This window comes from Alligator mississippiensis, chromosome 6, assembly GCF_030867095.1.
Source record: "Alligator mississippiensis isolate rAllMis1 chromosome 6, rAllMis1, whole genome shotgun sequence".
Taxonomy (NCBI): domain Eukaryota; kingdom Metazoa; phylum Chordata; order Crocodylia; family Alligatoridae; genus Alligator; species Alligator mississippiensis.
In genome coordinates, this window is record NC_081829.1 from 86,268,360 (window position 1) to 86,286,332 (window position 17,973).

General features: G+C 41.5%; 1 protein-coding gene across 1 annotated transcript in view; it reads right to left on the reverse strand.

Annotated features, from left to right (window-relative positions):
* The window catches only part of WDR11 (WD repeat domain 11), a 103,593-nt gene that overhangs the window by 66,293 nt on the left and 19,327 nt on the right, over positions 1 to 17,973 (reverse strand). The window contains exons 3-4 of the mRNA XM_059730071.1: positions 12,906 to 13,059; positions 3,782 to 3,955 (exon numbers count right to left, since the gene is read on the reverse strand). Coding sequence (XP_059586054.1) covers positions 3,782 to 3,955; positions 12,906 to 13,059 — 328 coding nt within the window. The remainder of the gene's footprint in view (positions 1 to 3,781; positions 3,956 to 12,905; positions 13,060 to 17,973) is intronic.

Here is a 17,973-nt window from a genome sequence, read left to right on the forward strand (position 1 = left end):
AAAAAGCACTAGTTGTTTATTACTACACTACAATAAGAGAATTAATTATATTTATTCAGCCCAGCCTGCTTACATAACACATTTGTACATTTGGGTTAAACAAAAACTGTGGTCACATCTTTAATTAGTGTCAGTGGGGTTATTACCCACAATTTCATCCTTTGGACTGGTCTATGAAGCATATTATTCCAATAGGGAAAATCTGAACAAGGTAACCAAATAAATAGCCACATTAAACAATATAATTAAAACATGAGCTACTTTTCATGTGCATATTCTCAGCCCCTTTTTCCACTCAGCACTTCTGCTGCAGATGCATACAGAAAAAGTGCTTATCAACTGTTAGTGGAAACAACTGCTTATCTTGATCATTTAAATAAACAATTCTGCACTTTAAAATATTATATGCAGGGCTTTGGATACTCCGATGCAATGGCCTCAGTATTCCCAGAACTCTGGTGCCCTGATTAGAAATTCTAGCAATTTCAAATAAAATCAAGCATATGGGCATTTATCCAATTAAATATGGAAATCAATTAGTACTGCAACTCTTGCGTTATTTTTCTCTGACCTTCAAATTTTCCAATTCTAACAGGCTACAGAATATTATATTGAACATGCATAACTGTACTACAAGCTATCAGAAGAAGCAGACAGAGGTTTTGGCAGCAGAAGATATGACAGGTAAGGTGCTGACTCTCAGAAGGACAGGAGAGGCACTTGGGACAAACACCTTAGCTAAATCTAGTTTTCTTGACCACAATCTAAAGTGAAACAGTTGAAAGTATCAGTATAAATCATGGATAGTGTCCAGAATTAACATTCCATTGAAACAAAGCAAGGTAATTCAGGGATTTCTTAAGAACTGCAGCCAGGGCCGACCCGGGGGGCGGGGGCAAATTGGGGCGACTGCCCTGTGCCCTGTGCTTTGTGGAGCGGGGTGGAGCAGCGGCAGCACAGAGCTGGGTGGAGTGGACGCTCCATATCCAGCTGCTTAATACTGTATTAGAAGCCTCCATCAGAATTAATCAGTGCCCTATATCAAAACACTCAATAGTAAATACTCCCTGATTAAAGGGAAGTATGTAAAATTACAAAACAGGACTCAGCTGACAATTCCCCTTCATGCCTTTGGAAATGTCCTCCCTAAGAACTGGGGGAACTCCCAGGCCCAAGAGAATAGTTTGCACTTGCACAGGATTTTACAGCTTCAAATCAAATGAGTAAGCTTGGGTAGATTTAGGATTTTGAAAAGGGCAGTGCAGATGCTGTAGCACATCATCACATATAAAACAATATATACTTTTTCAGTTAAAAATCACCTAGAAGCTTTACTAATCTGCTGGGCCATATGGCTATATTATTCCATTTACAATCAAAACAAAAAACAATGTAACTTTATTAGAAAGAGCGTTAATTTGCTTTATCATCTATTACATATTAAAAAAACAACAAAGCACACATAATCAAAAGATGTTGTTTAATTAATCCTGTGGCCACTAGAAATAAACATACATCTCTTTCAGATTCATAAAACAAAAGCTAGCCTTCTTGAGCAGTTTGACAGCGCATCCAATGCTTCACTGAAAGTTATATCCACATCTAAGTTAATGTTCACCTGAGTTAACAGTTCTAGCTAAAGTTAAAAACAGTCTGCAGGGCTGCGAGGAACTGCATTACCAAGAGCTACTAGATGACAGCAGAATGGCAGAAGAAAAGATAGCTTAATTAGTGAAACATCATGCCCATTAAAGGGGAGAGAGAGGGCCGTTAACACCTGTGGAATGAAAAGTTTAGAAGGAATCAGGTTATAATGCACCATGAAATGTAGTAGAAATGCTGCTGTCACTGCCAGGCATTTCTTAAGAACTGCAGCCAGGGCTGACCCTGGAATCAAGAGGTGCAACTGCACTACTGCATTCCCCACCCCCCCCCCAATTTGCCCATGTCAGTAAGTTCTCTACCCATTTTATGGATGAAAAAAGAACCATAAGTCAGGAAATAAGCATGAAAGCTGCAACTGATTAGTGGCAGAGGTGGAATTATCCTTGGGAATGCAGTAAACAAAGAGCAAGTAATAATAAAATAACTTTTATATTCAGTCTTCAGAATCCGAAGCAAATTTCCCTAATTATATCAAAATCCAAACACCATTCATGCTGAATTTTATTCAAACCCGACTTGCTTTGTTTTGCTGCTTCTACAGAAAGGACAGGCAAAGTTTCAAACAGTAAAACGATCAAAATGATTTTTTCTCTGCAAAGCTAGGATGTATATTTCTGAAGAAAAGACAGAATTACTACAGCAATGTCCTGGGGAAGAATTTGAAGAATTTATATTTTCCTTCCTGACCGTTTTCCACATCCTTGTTATTTATCTCTGTCGTTGCCCCAACCCAATTCTTTCCTGTTCACAAAACTAGTAAACTGAGTATAACACCAATGTGCCCCTTTCAATCTATTACGTCTTCCTGCACGACGTGTAGAAAAACCTCACGCTACTTTCAAGAGGAGGTTGGATATGCATCTAGCTGGGGTCATCTAGACCCAGCACTCTTTCCTGCCTATGCAGGGGGTCGGACTCGATGATCTATTGAGGTCCCTTCCGACCCTAACATCTATGAATCTATACGTCCCCATCCCAGTGGCTACAATACTTGTGCATGTCCAGACTGTCTCCACATACTGTAACCTTCTCCTCTCCAGTTTACCAAATGCTCACAGTACCCCTCCACCAAACACTACCCCTAATGTTTTCATCCTTGTCTTATCTAGGTGTGAACTGTTTGGATCCCTAACCTCTCAGCTCCTTGCCCTGAACATCCTACATCACTTCTTGTTGTTAACTTCAAAACTCTTCACATGTTCTCTCCTCCAGCCATGGCTTCAATGCTGGTGGTGCCTGATTAAACCAGAACACTGGCATTTGTTCTTCTATCCTTCCAACTGACACGGCGGATTTTACAAAAACATCATTCATGGTAACATTCTGAAGTTTTCATGTGCTTCCAATAAATCATCCAAGTTTCACACCCATACAACAGGTTAGGGATGACAACAGCCTGTTTAGAAGAGAAGCTTGGGTTCTGATGTCACGATCATCAAAGATACAATTTTGGAGTTGTCCAAAGATGGCACCACCAGATTTTATCCAGCATTGAGTATCATCTTCTTTTTCAGAAAGGTGGCTACCCAAGTAAGAAAAAAGATCAACCTTCTCCAAGGTTTATCCTTTAATTGTAACGTGTGGTGGAACAGCTGATTCGTTTGGGGTCGGTTGGTAAGGTATCTTGGTTTCAGTGAAGTTGACAGCGGGTGTGTCTAACATTCATTAAAGCACTATAGTTACTGCGTATTTAGTACTTGTAAACCCAAGTACTAAATCAATGCGCAGTAACTGGCATGCTGCGCAATAGCACCGGCACATGGCTTTTTAATGATGCTAACTGCGCAGTAGCATATTAGCATTGTTTTTACACTGCACAGTAATGTGCAGTGTTATTAGGCTACTGCACAGTTAGCATCTCATGTAGATTCATCCAGTGAGTCCAAACATTTCCTATGCTTCAAAGAAGCAGTCAAGAGTGACCTGGAGTACTTCAATTGAGTGGGCCCTCATGACAATCAGTATAGTGATCAAAATGAAGGTGTTGGTTATTTTGGATTTGACATGTAAGTAGTTGATGTTAAAAAAATTCCTGTCCATGCAATATTGGCAGCATAAAATAAATGTACAAAAAGGTAAAGATACTAAAAATATATATATATGTAAGCAAACTTACAAGCTAAATGTGAAGGATCAAAGGGGTCGAATGAAAAGGAAAGAATGTTTTCTGCATAACTTTTCTTCCAGAGCTTGGTGCCTGTGTCTGCATTCCACAGGACAATATAGTTTGGTGGATGAACTGCTAGGAGTAAGTCTCGGGAAGCGTCCTGATTCCACAACCATTGCATGTCTGTCAAAAGAAAGAAGAGACGAAATAGCAGTGCTTGAAATTATACAATTCCATTAAAAAGAAACTTTGTCTTAGAAGAACTGAGAGCAACTTGTTGGGAGTCATTAAGCTGAACAGTTCATAGTTTCAAATATCAATTTGGTTAAAATACAGGATACAGCAGTGTAAAGGTGCTGTGTGCACCCCTTCCTAGCACCATCTAATTCAGGGGTGCGCAAAATACGGCCCACGGAGGTGCTTTGTCCGGCCCATGGCAGGTCCCTTCAGCCAGCCTGGCCCAGGCGCCATGTGACTATGACACTGCCTGCTGCCCACTGGCAACCCAGTGGGGCTGGGGCAGCTCCATGGCTGGACTCCCTTTCTAGGCAACCCGGGCATCGGCTCCTCCTTCTGGCTCCCACTGGCCCCAGTCCCACAATTCCAGAAGGGACCTGCATGCACCGCCCCCACCTGGCACTCTTCATGCCTGCTCCGGACTCGCCCATGTAGGCTCAGCAGCAGTAGCTGCCGGGCAGACTGCTGCTCACTGAAGGGAAAAGCAGCCCTTCCCCCTCACCACTGCCGAGCAGTACTTAGCGCAGCCGCCTGCAGCCTGCACTGCGTTGGGCTGCCCTGTGTCACCACCGCCTGGGCTGCCCTACGGCTGCTCTGCACTGTCACCACTCCTGAGCTGGGCAGCCTAGAGGCAGCAGTGGAGCTGCAGGGCAGACCGATGCAGTGCCAGCTCCAGGCAGTTGCACCAAGAGCTGCTCAGCAGCGGTGAGGGGGAGAGGCCATTTTTCCCCCCCCATGTCAAGCAGCAGTTTCTGCCCAGCAGCAGCTGGTGTTGCGCCTGGATAAGCGAGTCTGAAGCAGGTGCAAGGCATGCTGGGTTGAGGCTGCGCACATGGTTCCCCAACAGGACCGTGGGGCTGGGGCCAGTGGCAGTGGCAGCTGGAAGGAAACACTCCAGCCCCGCTGCGTGCCCATGGGGTAGCAGGAAGCGCCACAGCGGGGCAGTACAAAGTGGGAGCAGGGCGCTCTGGGGCTATGTGCTGCTGGTGGTGACAGGGAGGCATCACATGGCACATGGGCTCTGGGCTCTTACAGGGTGGGTGATAACCAGCTCAGGGAGGTGCGCGCAAGAGGCTCCCATGCACAACCCACCATAACCTCAAACCCTCCCCCACAAACACCACAACCACCCCCACCCCCACAAACACCACAGACACACCCTCACCCACACAATCACACACCCACACCTGCCCTCACATCCCTCCCATACACACACACCTACACACTTCTGGGGGGAGCCCTGCTCACTGCTACATGCACACACCGCCCCATACACATGCACCCACACGAACACCCCCAGCCACCCCCCTCCACACACCCCACAGGCCCCCACAAACCCCCCATACCCACCTACACCACCCCCACATACACACATCCATAGCCCTACACAAATCCCATACCCACCCACCCATACCCCCCCACACTCCTCACAATTATACAAGAGTAAGACTTCATTTTGAGCTATGCAATTATCTCTATATACACAATGCAAACATACACTAATCAGGATAAAAATATTTTTAAAAATAAAATTAAACATGTCATTGTGGATATTTGATGTTTAGTATATAATCTCTGAGGGGTTTTTGGTTCCAAGATGGCAATCCCCCTTCCCAAAAGGAGTGCTTCCAAGGGCAAGAGGAGGGACTTCTGGCGGCAAAGGTCAGGGGTTAGGGAGCAAGACTTCCAGTCCCATGATGGCAATAAGGGGGCAAGGCACTTGTCAAGGGGCAGGGCCATCCTCGTGGCCCTTAACAGCTCACCAAAACTCATTAAGTGGCCCTCCTGCCGAAATAATTGCCCACTCCGATCTAATATCAACTGAACTATGCATAATTTTAAACACATTTTACTTTGTAGCACTAATTAAATTGACCATGGAAGAGTTCAGAGCCAAGAAACACAGAATTATTCAATATCATACAATATTATGAAAACTAAAAGTGCCTACACTGTACCTTAAAGCAGGGCTAACTGGTTGCCCACAGGCCACATATGGCTCCCAAGCAGGGTAGATAAAAATCAGTGATTATTTTAAGAAATTGAAAAATTGGATTTTATATTTAAATCAGATTTTTTTTATTTAACTATATTTTTTGTTAAAATGTTTGTTTTTTTTTAAAAAAAAAGCAATAAACTTAGTTTTAATTTATGTTAAAGTTGAAAGATATCATCATGGAATAGAGATTATAACTTCTAATTATATACTATTTGAGACAATATAGTCATGTAACCTTTTTAGAAGTTTTATGAATAAGTCACAATAGGCCATGGACTATTTTAGGAGCCCAATCTTATAGGGTTCCCAGAGGTTTCTCTATAAATTAGTGAAGATTAAAGAAAACCACTCTACCCAGTAGGACTCAGTGCTTAGTCTAGAAGATCCCATGAAGCATCTCTTTGAAGCTTAGTTTCAGTTCTCAAACTGTGGATTTGTATCTCCAGATATCATAGGCAGGCAAAGTTCTTTGGGTAGATGTGATATCTTTTATTGGACCAACTAAATAGTTGGAAAAATTGTTCTTTGCAAGCTTTTAGGCACAAACGGCCTCCTTCAGCCATAGAGTGAGTTTGATGTCTCCCAAGATACAGGTTTCCCTTGCTTTATGCTGTACATGTGTTCCTAGAAAATGGTGCATAACTCAAATTCACACAAAGGGCACCCACTTTACAATGTCACAAATAGGGATACATTCTAAGACCTCGACTGTACTTATCTCCAGACCCAGTTCTACCACTTTTACAAGACAATTTTGGTACTCACCAACAGTAGACATTTACACACAAGCACAGGGTGGTGGTAAATGTTACCATAATGGGGATGGCAACTACACAAACACGTTGCAGACAACGAGTGAGGAGCGCAGATCCACGCAGGAGACTATATTTTGGTGCACGTCACTCCCACACTGCACTGCACAAAGCAGTTGACTGTGGGCTTCCACCACACCAATCACATAAGAGTGAATTTACCTTGCATATAATGAATTTTTGGTATAAAAAGGGTCATTGCATAATTCACATATACGGAACCCACATAAAGTGAGGGAAACCTGTAACATCCTTGTTAATAGCAGTATATGGAGATGGGAGATAACAGACCTGATTACCTACCCATCAGCCTTACTGTCTCTGCAAGTTTGTGTACACACAGTCAAGCCCTTACCTTGCTTTAAAAGTGCAAAGAATATCAAACAAGGAGAATGAACTTTTTGTAGAAAACAATTAAAGTGAGCCTTCCTGACCAGTGATGTAAATCATGATTTAAATCATGATTTAAATTGACTGGATTTAAATCAAATCTACCCTGTTAAGTAGCATTGCAGAAACTTGGTGGGTTAGGTTCCACAACTGAAATATGATTGAAGATACATAGCTATGTAATGTGTATGTAATAACTTCCATTTCATTCTGCTTTGTATATAAATATTATTTTTTTTTCCAGACTGCCCTGCTGCTTTTCCCCATGTCTCTTTTAGCCAAAGTTTGTACATGGTTATCCCTCACAAATATCCCATCAGTAGAAGATGTGTTTAAGTTTTTTCCCTACTCCTTTTCACAAATTTCCATTTAGATCTATTTTCCAGATGCAAATATAAAATTCTCTTGCTCAATCTTCCTGGAGAAAAAAAAAAATCAAATCAGTACAATTACTGTAAAAAGGAAAAACCTATATGCTGGTAGACCAAGCTGCAAGCTTCAGACATCTCTGAATTCTGTAAGATACTGAATAAATAAAAAAGTAAACTTGTAACAGCACATTGAAAGAATGTGCTTGTGTTATAATTGTATTAAAATGTTTCCAATCTCAAACACAGGGTGTAATTAAAAATCTTCTGAGTTCTCAATTTTTCTTTCCATTAAATTTTAATTTTATAGCTCACTTTAACAGATGGCATTGCTTTTTTGTATCATATGCAATAGAAAAGTCAATATAAAAATGCAAAAGAATGTACCAAATCATTTGTATGAAATACCAGATTACTTTGAAAAGTTTCTGAGCTCATGAGAAGAGCTTTTTATTCAAGTCTGAAAATATCTTTCAGAGAGAATGACTTTTAATATGCAATTTCTCTCTTTTTCTAAAAAAATAATAGACAATTTCTAATCCACACATGCAGTGTATATTTTAATCTATCCTGTGGAGAATGCAGTGCATCTGTTTTTTACTCTGCATAAGATATTTTTAAAAGACTAAAACCAATATGCAGTAACAAGTAAATAAGGGTCCAGGGATGGGGGAGGAGAATGGGGAAAAGGTGCAGGTATTATGCAAGAAAATATGGTACTAAGGTTTCTTTTAAAGTACTCATCATGGTTTCACTCTACCCCTTTGCAGTCAAGACTTGCCAAATTCAATGAACACAAAGGGACTTGAAGCTCCTGAATAAACAGACAGCATATAATTTATAATCAAAGGATTTATGGTGACATGGAAGGAGGATTTATATGGAGGTGGGAGGAAAGACGGCCAAACAGTGTAGACAACAGACAGACTCAGGAGAGCTTTGTTGCGGTTTTGCAACACAGACTCTTTACCTACATGTTCATATAACTCCCTACTTCAGTTCCCCACATATAAAGCAGGATTAATATTTTCTCCCACTGTCTATTTAAGCTCTTCATGGCACATACAGCATCTCACTGTATTTCACAGAAAAAAATATTTTATGCTGATTGCGTCTATTTAAATTGCAATACAGTTAAATGCAACTCCTTGATCACTGCTTGAACTAATGGTGCATTGCAAGAGGAAGCAAAGTCTTCTCCTTAAAACAGTGCTATTCATGTTCCTTTACTGCTAGACATCCAATGTATGAAGAAATATTATACCAAAAGTAGCCAAGAATACACTGCTTGATGAAATGGTTATATTAAACTATGCACAAGAACTATAGCTGTGTTTTTTATGTCAGCAGTTCTTAAACTGCAAGACATCTGTGAGAAATGTATTGATGATGCATGGAGAACTAGCAGGTCATCCTACTGCTGACTCTATTCCCATTGGGTTGCATTGACTTCCAAGCCCTTGATTGCATAGCAAAGCCTGTAGAACCAGATAGAATGGATGAAGCACCAACTATCGTCTGCTATAATGAGCTATTGCTGAGTAGGACAAGGAAGGGAAGGAAAAAGCCACTTTAATGAAACCGTACCAGTGGAACTGAAATGCCATCTACCAGCAAAAGAAGAAAATTCAGGAATGAAAGGGAGAAAAGCTTCACAGGGCAGACAGCACAGAATGACAGAAAATGACAGACTGTTGTATTGTATGCAGCATGCCCCAGAAGATGAGCACTTTGTTTCTGAAATGCAGCATGAAGGAAAAAAGATCCTTCCTTATAGTAAGTACCTAAGTAGCAGCAGCTAGGAAGCTAAGCCTACTCACTGTCCTGATACCTATGGATCCCATGCTGAGTTACTTTTGCTTTTGCCTGGCAGAAACATGTGCGACTGCTGTTATTAAATTCCCCTGGTCACAATGTGCACACCATTTTCCAGTAGCTGGTTTTTGGAAAGCTGTGTGTTTTGTACGCAATAAAATATGGTATTAGAGCAAGGCATGGAAGAAAGCAATTCCTGCATTAAAGACAGTGAAGGATACAGAAAACATCTCTACCTTTTTCCTGTATAACTCATTGCTGTGTTTAGAGAAGTACTGTATGATCACAGGAAGAGCGATGAACTATGAGGTTTTATATTAAGACACCAAGAAACATTTCTGTGACAATAGGCTATACGCAGGAGTATGGGAAGAGATTATCTGTACTGCAAGGCTTGGGAGCTGGACTGGAAATTAAGGCTCAAACTTTCAATTGCAAATTAAAATGTAATCTTTCCCCACCTTGAAGTGGCATTAAAACAACATGGACTTAAATATCTGATATTTAAACAGGCATAAAAACTTACTCTGAGTGAGAATGCACAAACTATATATGACTAGGAAAGAATGCAAATGGTTTTGAACAAAATGTACAAAGCCACTGCAAATAGTCATCCACTCAGTCGTATTAAAAAAAGAAAACATACAACATTACAGAAGAAACAAAGGTTAATTAAATTAATTGAACCTGTGTCATAGCCACTGTAACAAGGTTTTGATGTGTTTTATGCTTCTGTTTTCTAATTTCTTAAGTGGCTTTTCAGATAATAGAATTAAAAGATAAAAATAGAATGTCAGCGTCATGTGGAGTTTTAAAGCCAGCTCAGAGACCAAATAAGCTAGCAATTATTCTTGGAAACTCACCATGGAAATGTAATTGCACAGGAATGATGCTCCAAAATATATAAATTCATAAATAAACCATGTTAACAACGATGTAAGTAGCACTAAAACAGAAGATTTTGTATTTATTGTAAAATCACAAGAACACTTAACATTTGTACGGAACTTGTGCGTTTAAGAATTCCCAACAAAATAAAGTTACCTTTCTTTTAACAGTCAGCATGACAAACAGAAGCTACTTGCAAGGCCCTGCTACCAATAATAATATAGCTACTTTTAGCCAAAGACTTCATTATTTTACAAGAGTGGACAAGTAGTATTATCCCTATTGTATAGCCAGGGAAACATACAGCAGCATGCATGAAGTGACATGCTCCAAAGATCATGCATAAAATCACTGGTGAAAACAGGAAAAGCATCTAGGTCTCCTGGTTAAACAGTTCCCAATTCAATCAAAGTAGGACTTCTCACCTTCTTGGGCCACAGGCAGACAAGGTTCTTTGGGTAGATGTGATATCTTTTATTAGAACAACTAAATCATTGGAAAAATTGTTCTTTGTAAAAATTGTTCTTTGCAAGCTTAGGGCATAAACACCCTTCTTCAGCATAGGGAGAGTCTGCTGTTTGTGTTCTCCTGGATGGAATAGAAGCCAATATGCAAAATGCAGGTCTATGAAAATGCAAATGGATGGCAGTGAGGACCAGAGGCCATGGGAGACAATAGATGCGAGACAGGTAGGTTTGTGTGTGGGGGGAGGAGGGAAAGCACGGGAATGTTGGCCTGGCGATGGAATGTATGTACAGGCAGTCCTCGACTTGCAACGTTTTGAATTACAACGTTTTGCACTTACAACATTTATAAATCGACACCCTGTTTCAACTTTATGACGTCGGTTTTGACTTTACAATACTTGATTCAATGTGACACCACGCCACCCATCTCCCTGGAGAACATCTGTCCAAACTTCCTTGGACAATTTCTTTAAGAAAGCAGACAAGACTCCAGAAAAACCTGCAGTCAAGACTCCTGAGAAGACTCCAGCCAAGAACCCTCCAAAAAGTCCAACCAAGAGCCCTTCAAAAAGTCCAGCAAAGTCACTTCAAAGAGGTCCTTCCAAATAAATATGATTACTATTTACAGTATAAATACATTAATGTAGCTATATTACCCATCTATAATAGATCAAGTACAAAATTCTTGGGTAGTTTTGGTGAAAATAGGGTATCAGGCCTTGGTTTAGGAACCAATCCCCCATTTATAACATTGTTTCTTATGAGAAAATTGGTTCTGAGTTACAACGTTTCAACTTAAGATGCAGTTTTCAGGAACCAATTGTGTCATAAGTCCCAGGACTGCCTGTGTAGCAATATGCCACAAGCAGCTTTTGCTAGACTGAAGGCCAATGACAAAGAGAAAAACAAGCTTTCTTTCTGTTCTTATCTGCTCTACCCCACAACTCCAGGTCAAGTCGTCGGCTCCCTTTCTCTCTTTCATTGCCCCTAAAAATATAGCTGTGAACTCTACGGCAAGAGGTGCTCTTAGAAACGATGGAGTCAGCTTCCAGTCTCCAAAACTAAGCTGTGTAGTGGCAAGCGAGATGAGTGGAGGAAGACCCCCCCACAAGGCATCATTCATAGTTACTACTAACAGCATATCCAGTCCCACTGGAATTAGGGCAAAGAAACAATTATGCAAAACCAAGCACCTGCCTTCCCTAAAAACTCTCAGCAACACCCAACAGCAAGAACACCCTAAATTTCTTGCCAAGATTACAACTCCAAACTTGTGTGAAATTTGTGTTAAGAAACATGTTGCCTAGGGTCCTGGTCCTAGACAGAAATTTGAAAACTGCTGGGAATTACTGCATTAATCTATAATAATGTTTTATGGAAACAAAGAACATTCCAACTCCTAGGTAAGCAGGACTACACATGTATGGCTTCCCATTGAAGTGTTGCAAAGTAACTCCCTTCAGAAATAGGACTTCAAGAACCAAATTCCTCCTCCCTATATATCTCCCCCCCTTTGTTTCCTTCTTTAGTCCATTTTACTGCACTGTACATATAACCTCATACACAAAGAATAGCATCTTGCTCCTGAGCCCCAAGGACAACAGCTATACATGCTCAAAGTTTAATAGTTTACAAGAAAAACTTATTCCTTATAATTATACATTACATTTGTAACATCATACTGACATGCTTGGTTAGTAGCAGCTATATAAAATGTATCTTCTAATACTTCTTTTAAGGTAAAAGGGTACAGAGAAATACATGATTTGTAGTGCTGTATAGCTGCATAGGTCTTGTACTGTTATAAATGTCAGTAGTATTTATATGGGTGACAAACTGCATTAAGTTCCTAAAGCAAAACAAGAAAACATTCAATTCTTTGCATGAATTTTTATCAATACGTTTAATTTTTAAAAATTGTAATTTATAGCATTTTTCATCAAAAGATCCCAAGAAGGCATTGTAGGTATAAATTAAGACCCACAGCTTCACAGATGGTTGATAAGTCTTCTCACATCTACTTTAAACAGGCAGAGAAAGCAACTGATTTCTCAGTCAGACAGTCAGTCAGTGATGAACTGAACAGAATGAGTGAGTTCTACCTCCAAGCTCCAACTTAAACTCATGGATCATATAAACATCATACAACTTCCTTACCTTGGATTGGTTTTGTATGTTCCTGTATTTCACAGCGAGCTGTTCCTGTTGCCACATCCCAAACAATTATTTTTCCAGTGGCATCAGCAGAGGCTAAACGCAGAGAATATGGAGAGCCAATGTTGTGATGGTAGTTTTCTTTAGCCCATTTAACCTGATGATATTAATGAAAACCAGTTAAAATATCCAGTCCCACTGGAATTAGGACAGTTAAAATAGCTATATATAATAAAGATAGCATGTTTAATCCTTTCTACGTGGGTTCCAGTAAACATAAAACAAATTATAATAAACACACCACAGAAAATAATGGTAACAGTTAATGACACATGTGTAAACAGATACTATGATCTGCTGAAGAAGTAATTAAGTTCATCAAAACTATATTACAACTGTGCACAGAAGCATGTACAGTATTGAAACACATAAGACTCATTTCCCCTGCTTCCACAAATCATAATAATTCTAAAAAATACTAAGAACATTAAGGTCCTGTATCAAGCACCTACAAGTCAGAAAATTAAGATGGAATGTATACCTGTTCTCTTTCGCGTACAGATTATGTGTAAATGCAGTCTTTATATTTTGCAACATCAAGCTTTAAGAAAATGCCATGCATTATTTTTGGTGAGCACTCACATGTCAAAAACTCGTATCCCTTTTGCTCCCTCAGGGCAACAGAGCTCTACTATTTAAGAAGACAGCCGTGTGTGTAAACTGCATGATCCAGAACTATATGGCTATATTCCTCTAGCCTGGTCCCTGAAACTTCAGAGGCATGAAGGAGACCGCTCCAGCTGCTTCCCTTCAACCTGAACAACTGCCTTCTTGGATACAGTTTATGGACCCGGCCGTGGCAGGAGAAGGTGACAGTCTCCTAAAAGCCAGGCCCTGGCACCCAGCTTGAGACTCACTCATTTAGCTCCCACTTCACAAGCTGTTTCCATAAACCTTGGTGCTCAGGCTGCCAGAGAATAAAGTTAAACATGCTATGCTCTTTTAGCAAAAATAAATGGATTAATCTGAGTCTGTCTGTAGTTCAGAACTGTCATCTCTACTTGGAGAGCCCCCCCACAAATTATACCGCTATTGAATGAGAATCTTAACATTTGAAAAGACCCAGCAAAAATGAGACTCAATATTTTTCAAGAGAAAAAGTCTGGTATAATGTATAAAATATTATGAGAACAATAGTCAAAAGTTCACCCTACAGATCAGAGAGGATCGCTCGGAAAGTGGTTTTGTGTACGGAGGCTGGTGGTTCTTTGGGTGAGGAAAGCCCAAGGTGAGGACAGTATAGTTGCAAAAGCAACACTACTGTTTTAAGGTTGCACAACGGCTTCCTTCTGTTCCCTTATGTTCAGCTGTTCATTAAACATACTGAAAATTCTGCCCTTTAAGGACTGATTTTTTTCCAGGTTTGCAATTTGCCTAAAAATGATTTTTTTTTAATATGAGAAAGAAATGTGCCTTATTAGTTCAATATATTATATATTATGTACGTTCCTACAAGTACACACAGTACTGTGAACATTTTCAGCAACTGCTCAAGATGGCTGAGACAAGTGGAGTTACAAAACTGAAACTGGCATACAGTTGGCCCTTGCTGAAAAGCCACTTTATGCTGTTTCTGAGAAATTTGGTTTCAATTCAACTGAACTACAAAGCTTTAAAATGTTTTCTGCATACACATAGCCTATCTTTAATTTTCTTTAGGCATGGTTCTCTGAGCCATGTCCTGGAACTGGACATACTGTTTCATGGGGTAGATGGGCACATTAGGTTGGTATGGTATCAGGGGTATTAATCTGACCCTAAAGCAGTGGTTCTCAACCTTTATAGGCTCAGAGCTAGATTTTTCTCCACAATTCCTGGAACTCTGAATGGAACTCCATCTACCAGGAACAATGGCTTCAAGCTTCAGCAGGGGAAATTTAGGTTGGAGATTAGGAGGAACTTTCTGACTATGAGAATGGTCAACCATTGAAAAAAGGCAACTTTGAGAAGGCTGACAACAAGTGCATGCTCTTGCCACAGCCCTTCCCTTCTGACCCGATATGACATTCTTGGAAACAGAGGCATCCAAGGGCAGATGGAACGGTTTCCCCTGCACCTGTTTTCAGGAGTCAGTTCAGACCTGAAGTGAGAAACGGCTACTGCAGAAAGGCATGTTGACTACACTACATTATAGAATCATAGACTGGAAAGGGAACTGTAAGACCATCAAGTCCTGTCCCCTGCCATAGGCAGGGGGTAAATGAACTCAGATCAGTTCAACTATCCAGCCTCCTCTTGAACACCTCCAAGGATGGTGACCGCACCACCTCTGCCAGGAGTGTTCCAGGGTCTAGTTACCCTTATGGAGAAGTTCTTCCTTACATCCAGCCTAAATCTTCCCTCTATTAGTTTGTGCCCATTGGTCTTCATCCTCCAGGCTCCTAAAAGTACAGGAATTGAGAGAATTTCATGGGAGACAGAATCAAAGGCCTTACTGAAGTCTAAGTAAATGATGTCTACCTCAGACCCCTTGTGCAGCTGGTTAGTTACCTGGTCGTAAAAGGACAACAGGTTTGTCAGGAATGATCTACCCTCCACAAAGCAATGCTGGTTGGTTCTTAGTACCCTTTCAGTTGCAAGCTTGTGCTTGAGGGCCTCCTTGACAATTTTTTCAAAAATTTTTCCTAGGACTGAAGTCAGACTGACCAGTCTATAGTTTGCAGGGTCATCCCTCCTCCCTTTCTTAAATACGGGTACCACGCTGACCCTCTTCCAGTCCAGTTCCACAACTTTTCAAATATCTTTGTCAAAAGCCCTGAGTCCAGCCAATTCTTTTAGGACTCTTGGATGTAGGTCGTCTGGCCCAGCAGACTTGAAAACTTGCAATTGTTCTAAGAAGACCCTCATGTGTTCACGACTGATGTCATGCTGTCTGTTGACTTCCCCATATTCCCCGAGCCTCTGAACAGGTGCACACTTCCTGCTAGCTTTCTGGAATACCGATGTGAAGTATTCATTTAGGAGCTCTGCCTTTTCATGGGGATCAACTGCGGGCTGTCCCTCTGTATTCAGTAGGGGTCCCACAGTGGAGCTAATTTTTTTTTTGCTTCCCATGTACCTGTAGGACTTTTTGTTGTCCTTTATTTCGGACGCCAGCTTGATCTCCATGCCTACCTTGGCTTTCCGTATCTCATACCTGCAGACCCTGTTTTATTTTTAAAAATTCACCACTGCTGCAACCCCCAGGAGGCCCCCAGACCCCCAGGTAAGGCTTCCGGGTCCAGCCCAGTGCTGGCTCCAGCCACCCCTACCCCACCTGGGGCAACCTGCCACACACCACAGGGTATGTGGCATGGGAATTCCCCAGGGATAACCAGCGGTGGCAGAAGGTGCTTCTCTGCTAGTTGTCCCCGTGCAGGCAGGTATGTCAGTTTTGCTGCAGCTCTTCCCAGTTTGTCTCCAACATGCCTCCTCTGGGCTGCCGCCACCATGGGTGAAATTGCACTGTATGCCTTGGTTTTCAGGAGGCACATGGAGCTCAACTGTGAAGTTGCTATAGCAGAGGCAATACATCTGACTGCACTACATTATACAGGCAGATGCACCATTCATGATGTAGCTCTTCTAGGTTTGACTCGTGCAGAGAAACAAGAAATAGCTAAAGCAGAAACAGTGTGCCTGCCTGCATAATGTAATACAGGTGCTGTGTGGCACCCTGGGTTGCCACCAGATCCTCTAAAGTGTGAGGAGAGAAACAGTTAAGTGCAGGCTCAGGCTTATCCCTGCCTGGCCAGTCCCACAGCCCCACTGCAAAGAGGTCAACACTGTAATATGTAAATTAGTTTTTGAAACTGGGTGCCACTTGAGAACCACTAATCTAGGAGTATGCACAGAATGATCACATCCTGCATAATAATTTCTCGTATGTTGTCTACTGCTCTAAAGCAGAAAAGGATTTTGTCCCTTTTCTTTTTCTCCTCATAAATTAGTCGTTTTCCTGGAGTCTCTGCCAGTTAACAAACAGCCATCTGGTGGTTCTGAAAAAACACCAAACTCTTAGAGACTTTAACATTTGTTTCCTCTTGAAATAGTGCGGTTTGACAAAGTTTGCTGGAAAATGTAACTATCATGAATCAGAGAAAAATGCCATCATTATAAGGCAGCCAAATTGAATTTGTTATAACTCATTAGCTAAGCTATGCAGCATCTTTTAAACTCAGCTGTTATTATTGCTGCTATCCCGTTTCACTGCATTTGTTCAATTTGTTATTTCAACACTACTATAAACACTAGCATTTGCTTATCTGTCAGGCTCAGTTCTGCGGCTGGCCCAGCAGAATTTGGACTGGCGGAGGGTAAGATAACAGTCTGTTCATGCTGAATTGTTGTCATTCATTGCAATGAGCAGGAGAATAAATAGTTTTCTAATGTGTTGTGAATGAATAGTTTTCTAATGCATTTTTTTTTTTTTGCTGCACTCCAGCAGCCTCCTGTGTCACATGTATCAGTGTCTTGGGTCTTAAAAATGGCAGTGGGGCTTTAGTTCGAATGAGCTTTACTTCAAGCACCACCACCATTTTTAAGTTCAGGGATGCTTTTAAGAGGAACAGCTGAGAGGGGTGAGGGCTTATGCAAGCTGCCCACTGTGGTGCCATGGCTCTCCACCCTGCCGCCTTTGCCCCAGAAGCCCCACGCCAGTCACGCAGCCCCTGCCCACCCGGCAGCAGTGGGCACAACTTGCCGCCCCCACTGCTGCCAGGTGGGCAGGGGGTGCACAGCCAGCGTGGGGCTCCCAAGGGAAAGGCAGCAGAGCAGAGAGCCCCAAGCCCACTGCAGGCAGCCCACATCCACCCTGCACACAAATCTGGGAGGCACATGCACCCCCATGCCCCTGCCATGCCTCCTGGACGAGCTGCCCATAGCTCTGGCTGTATTCCTGGCCAGAGCAACTGATATATCAGTTTACCTCTAATAACTGGATATTATGGCCAACAGTTCTGATGCTGACTCTTTGGCAAGGTTATTTATCAACCTTTTGCAAAGATCTATATCCAAAATTATTTCATTCATC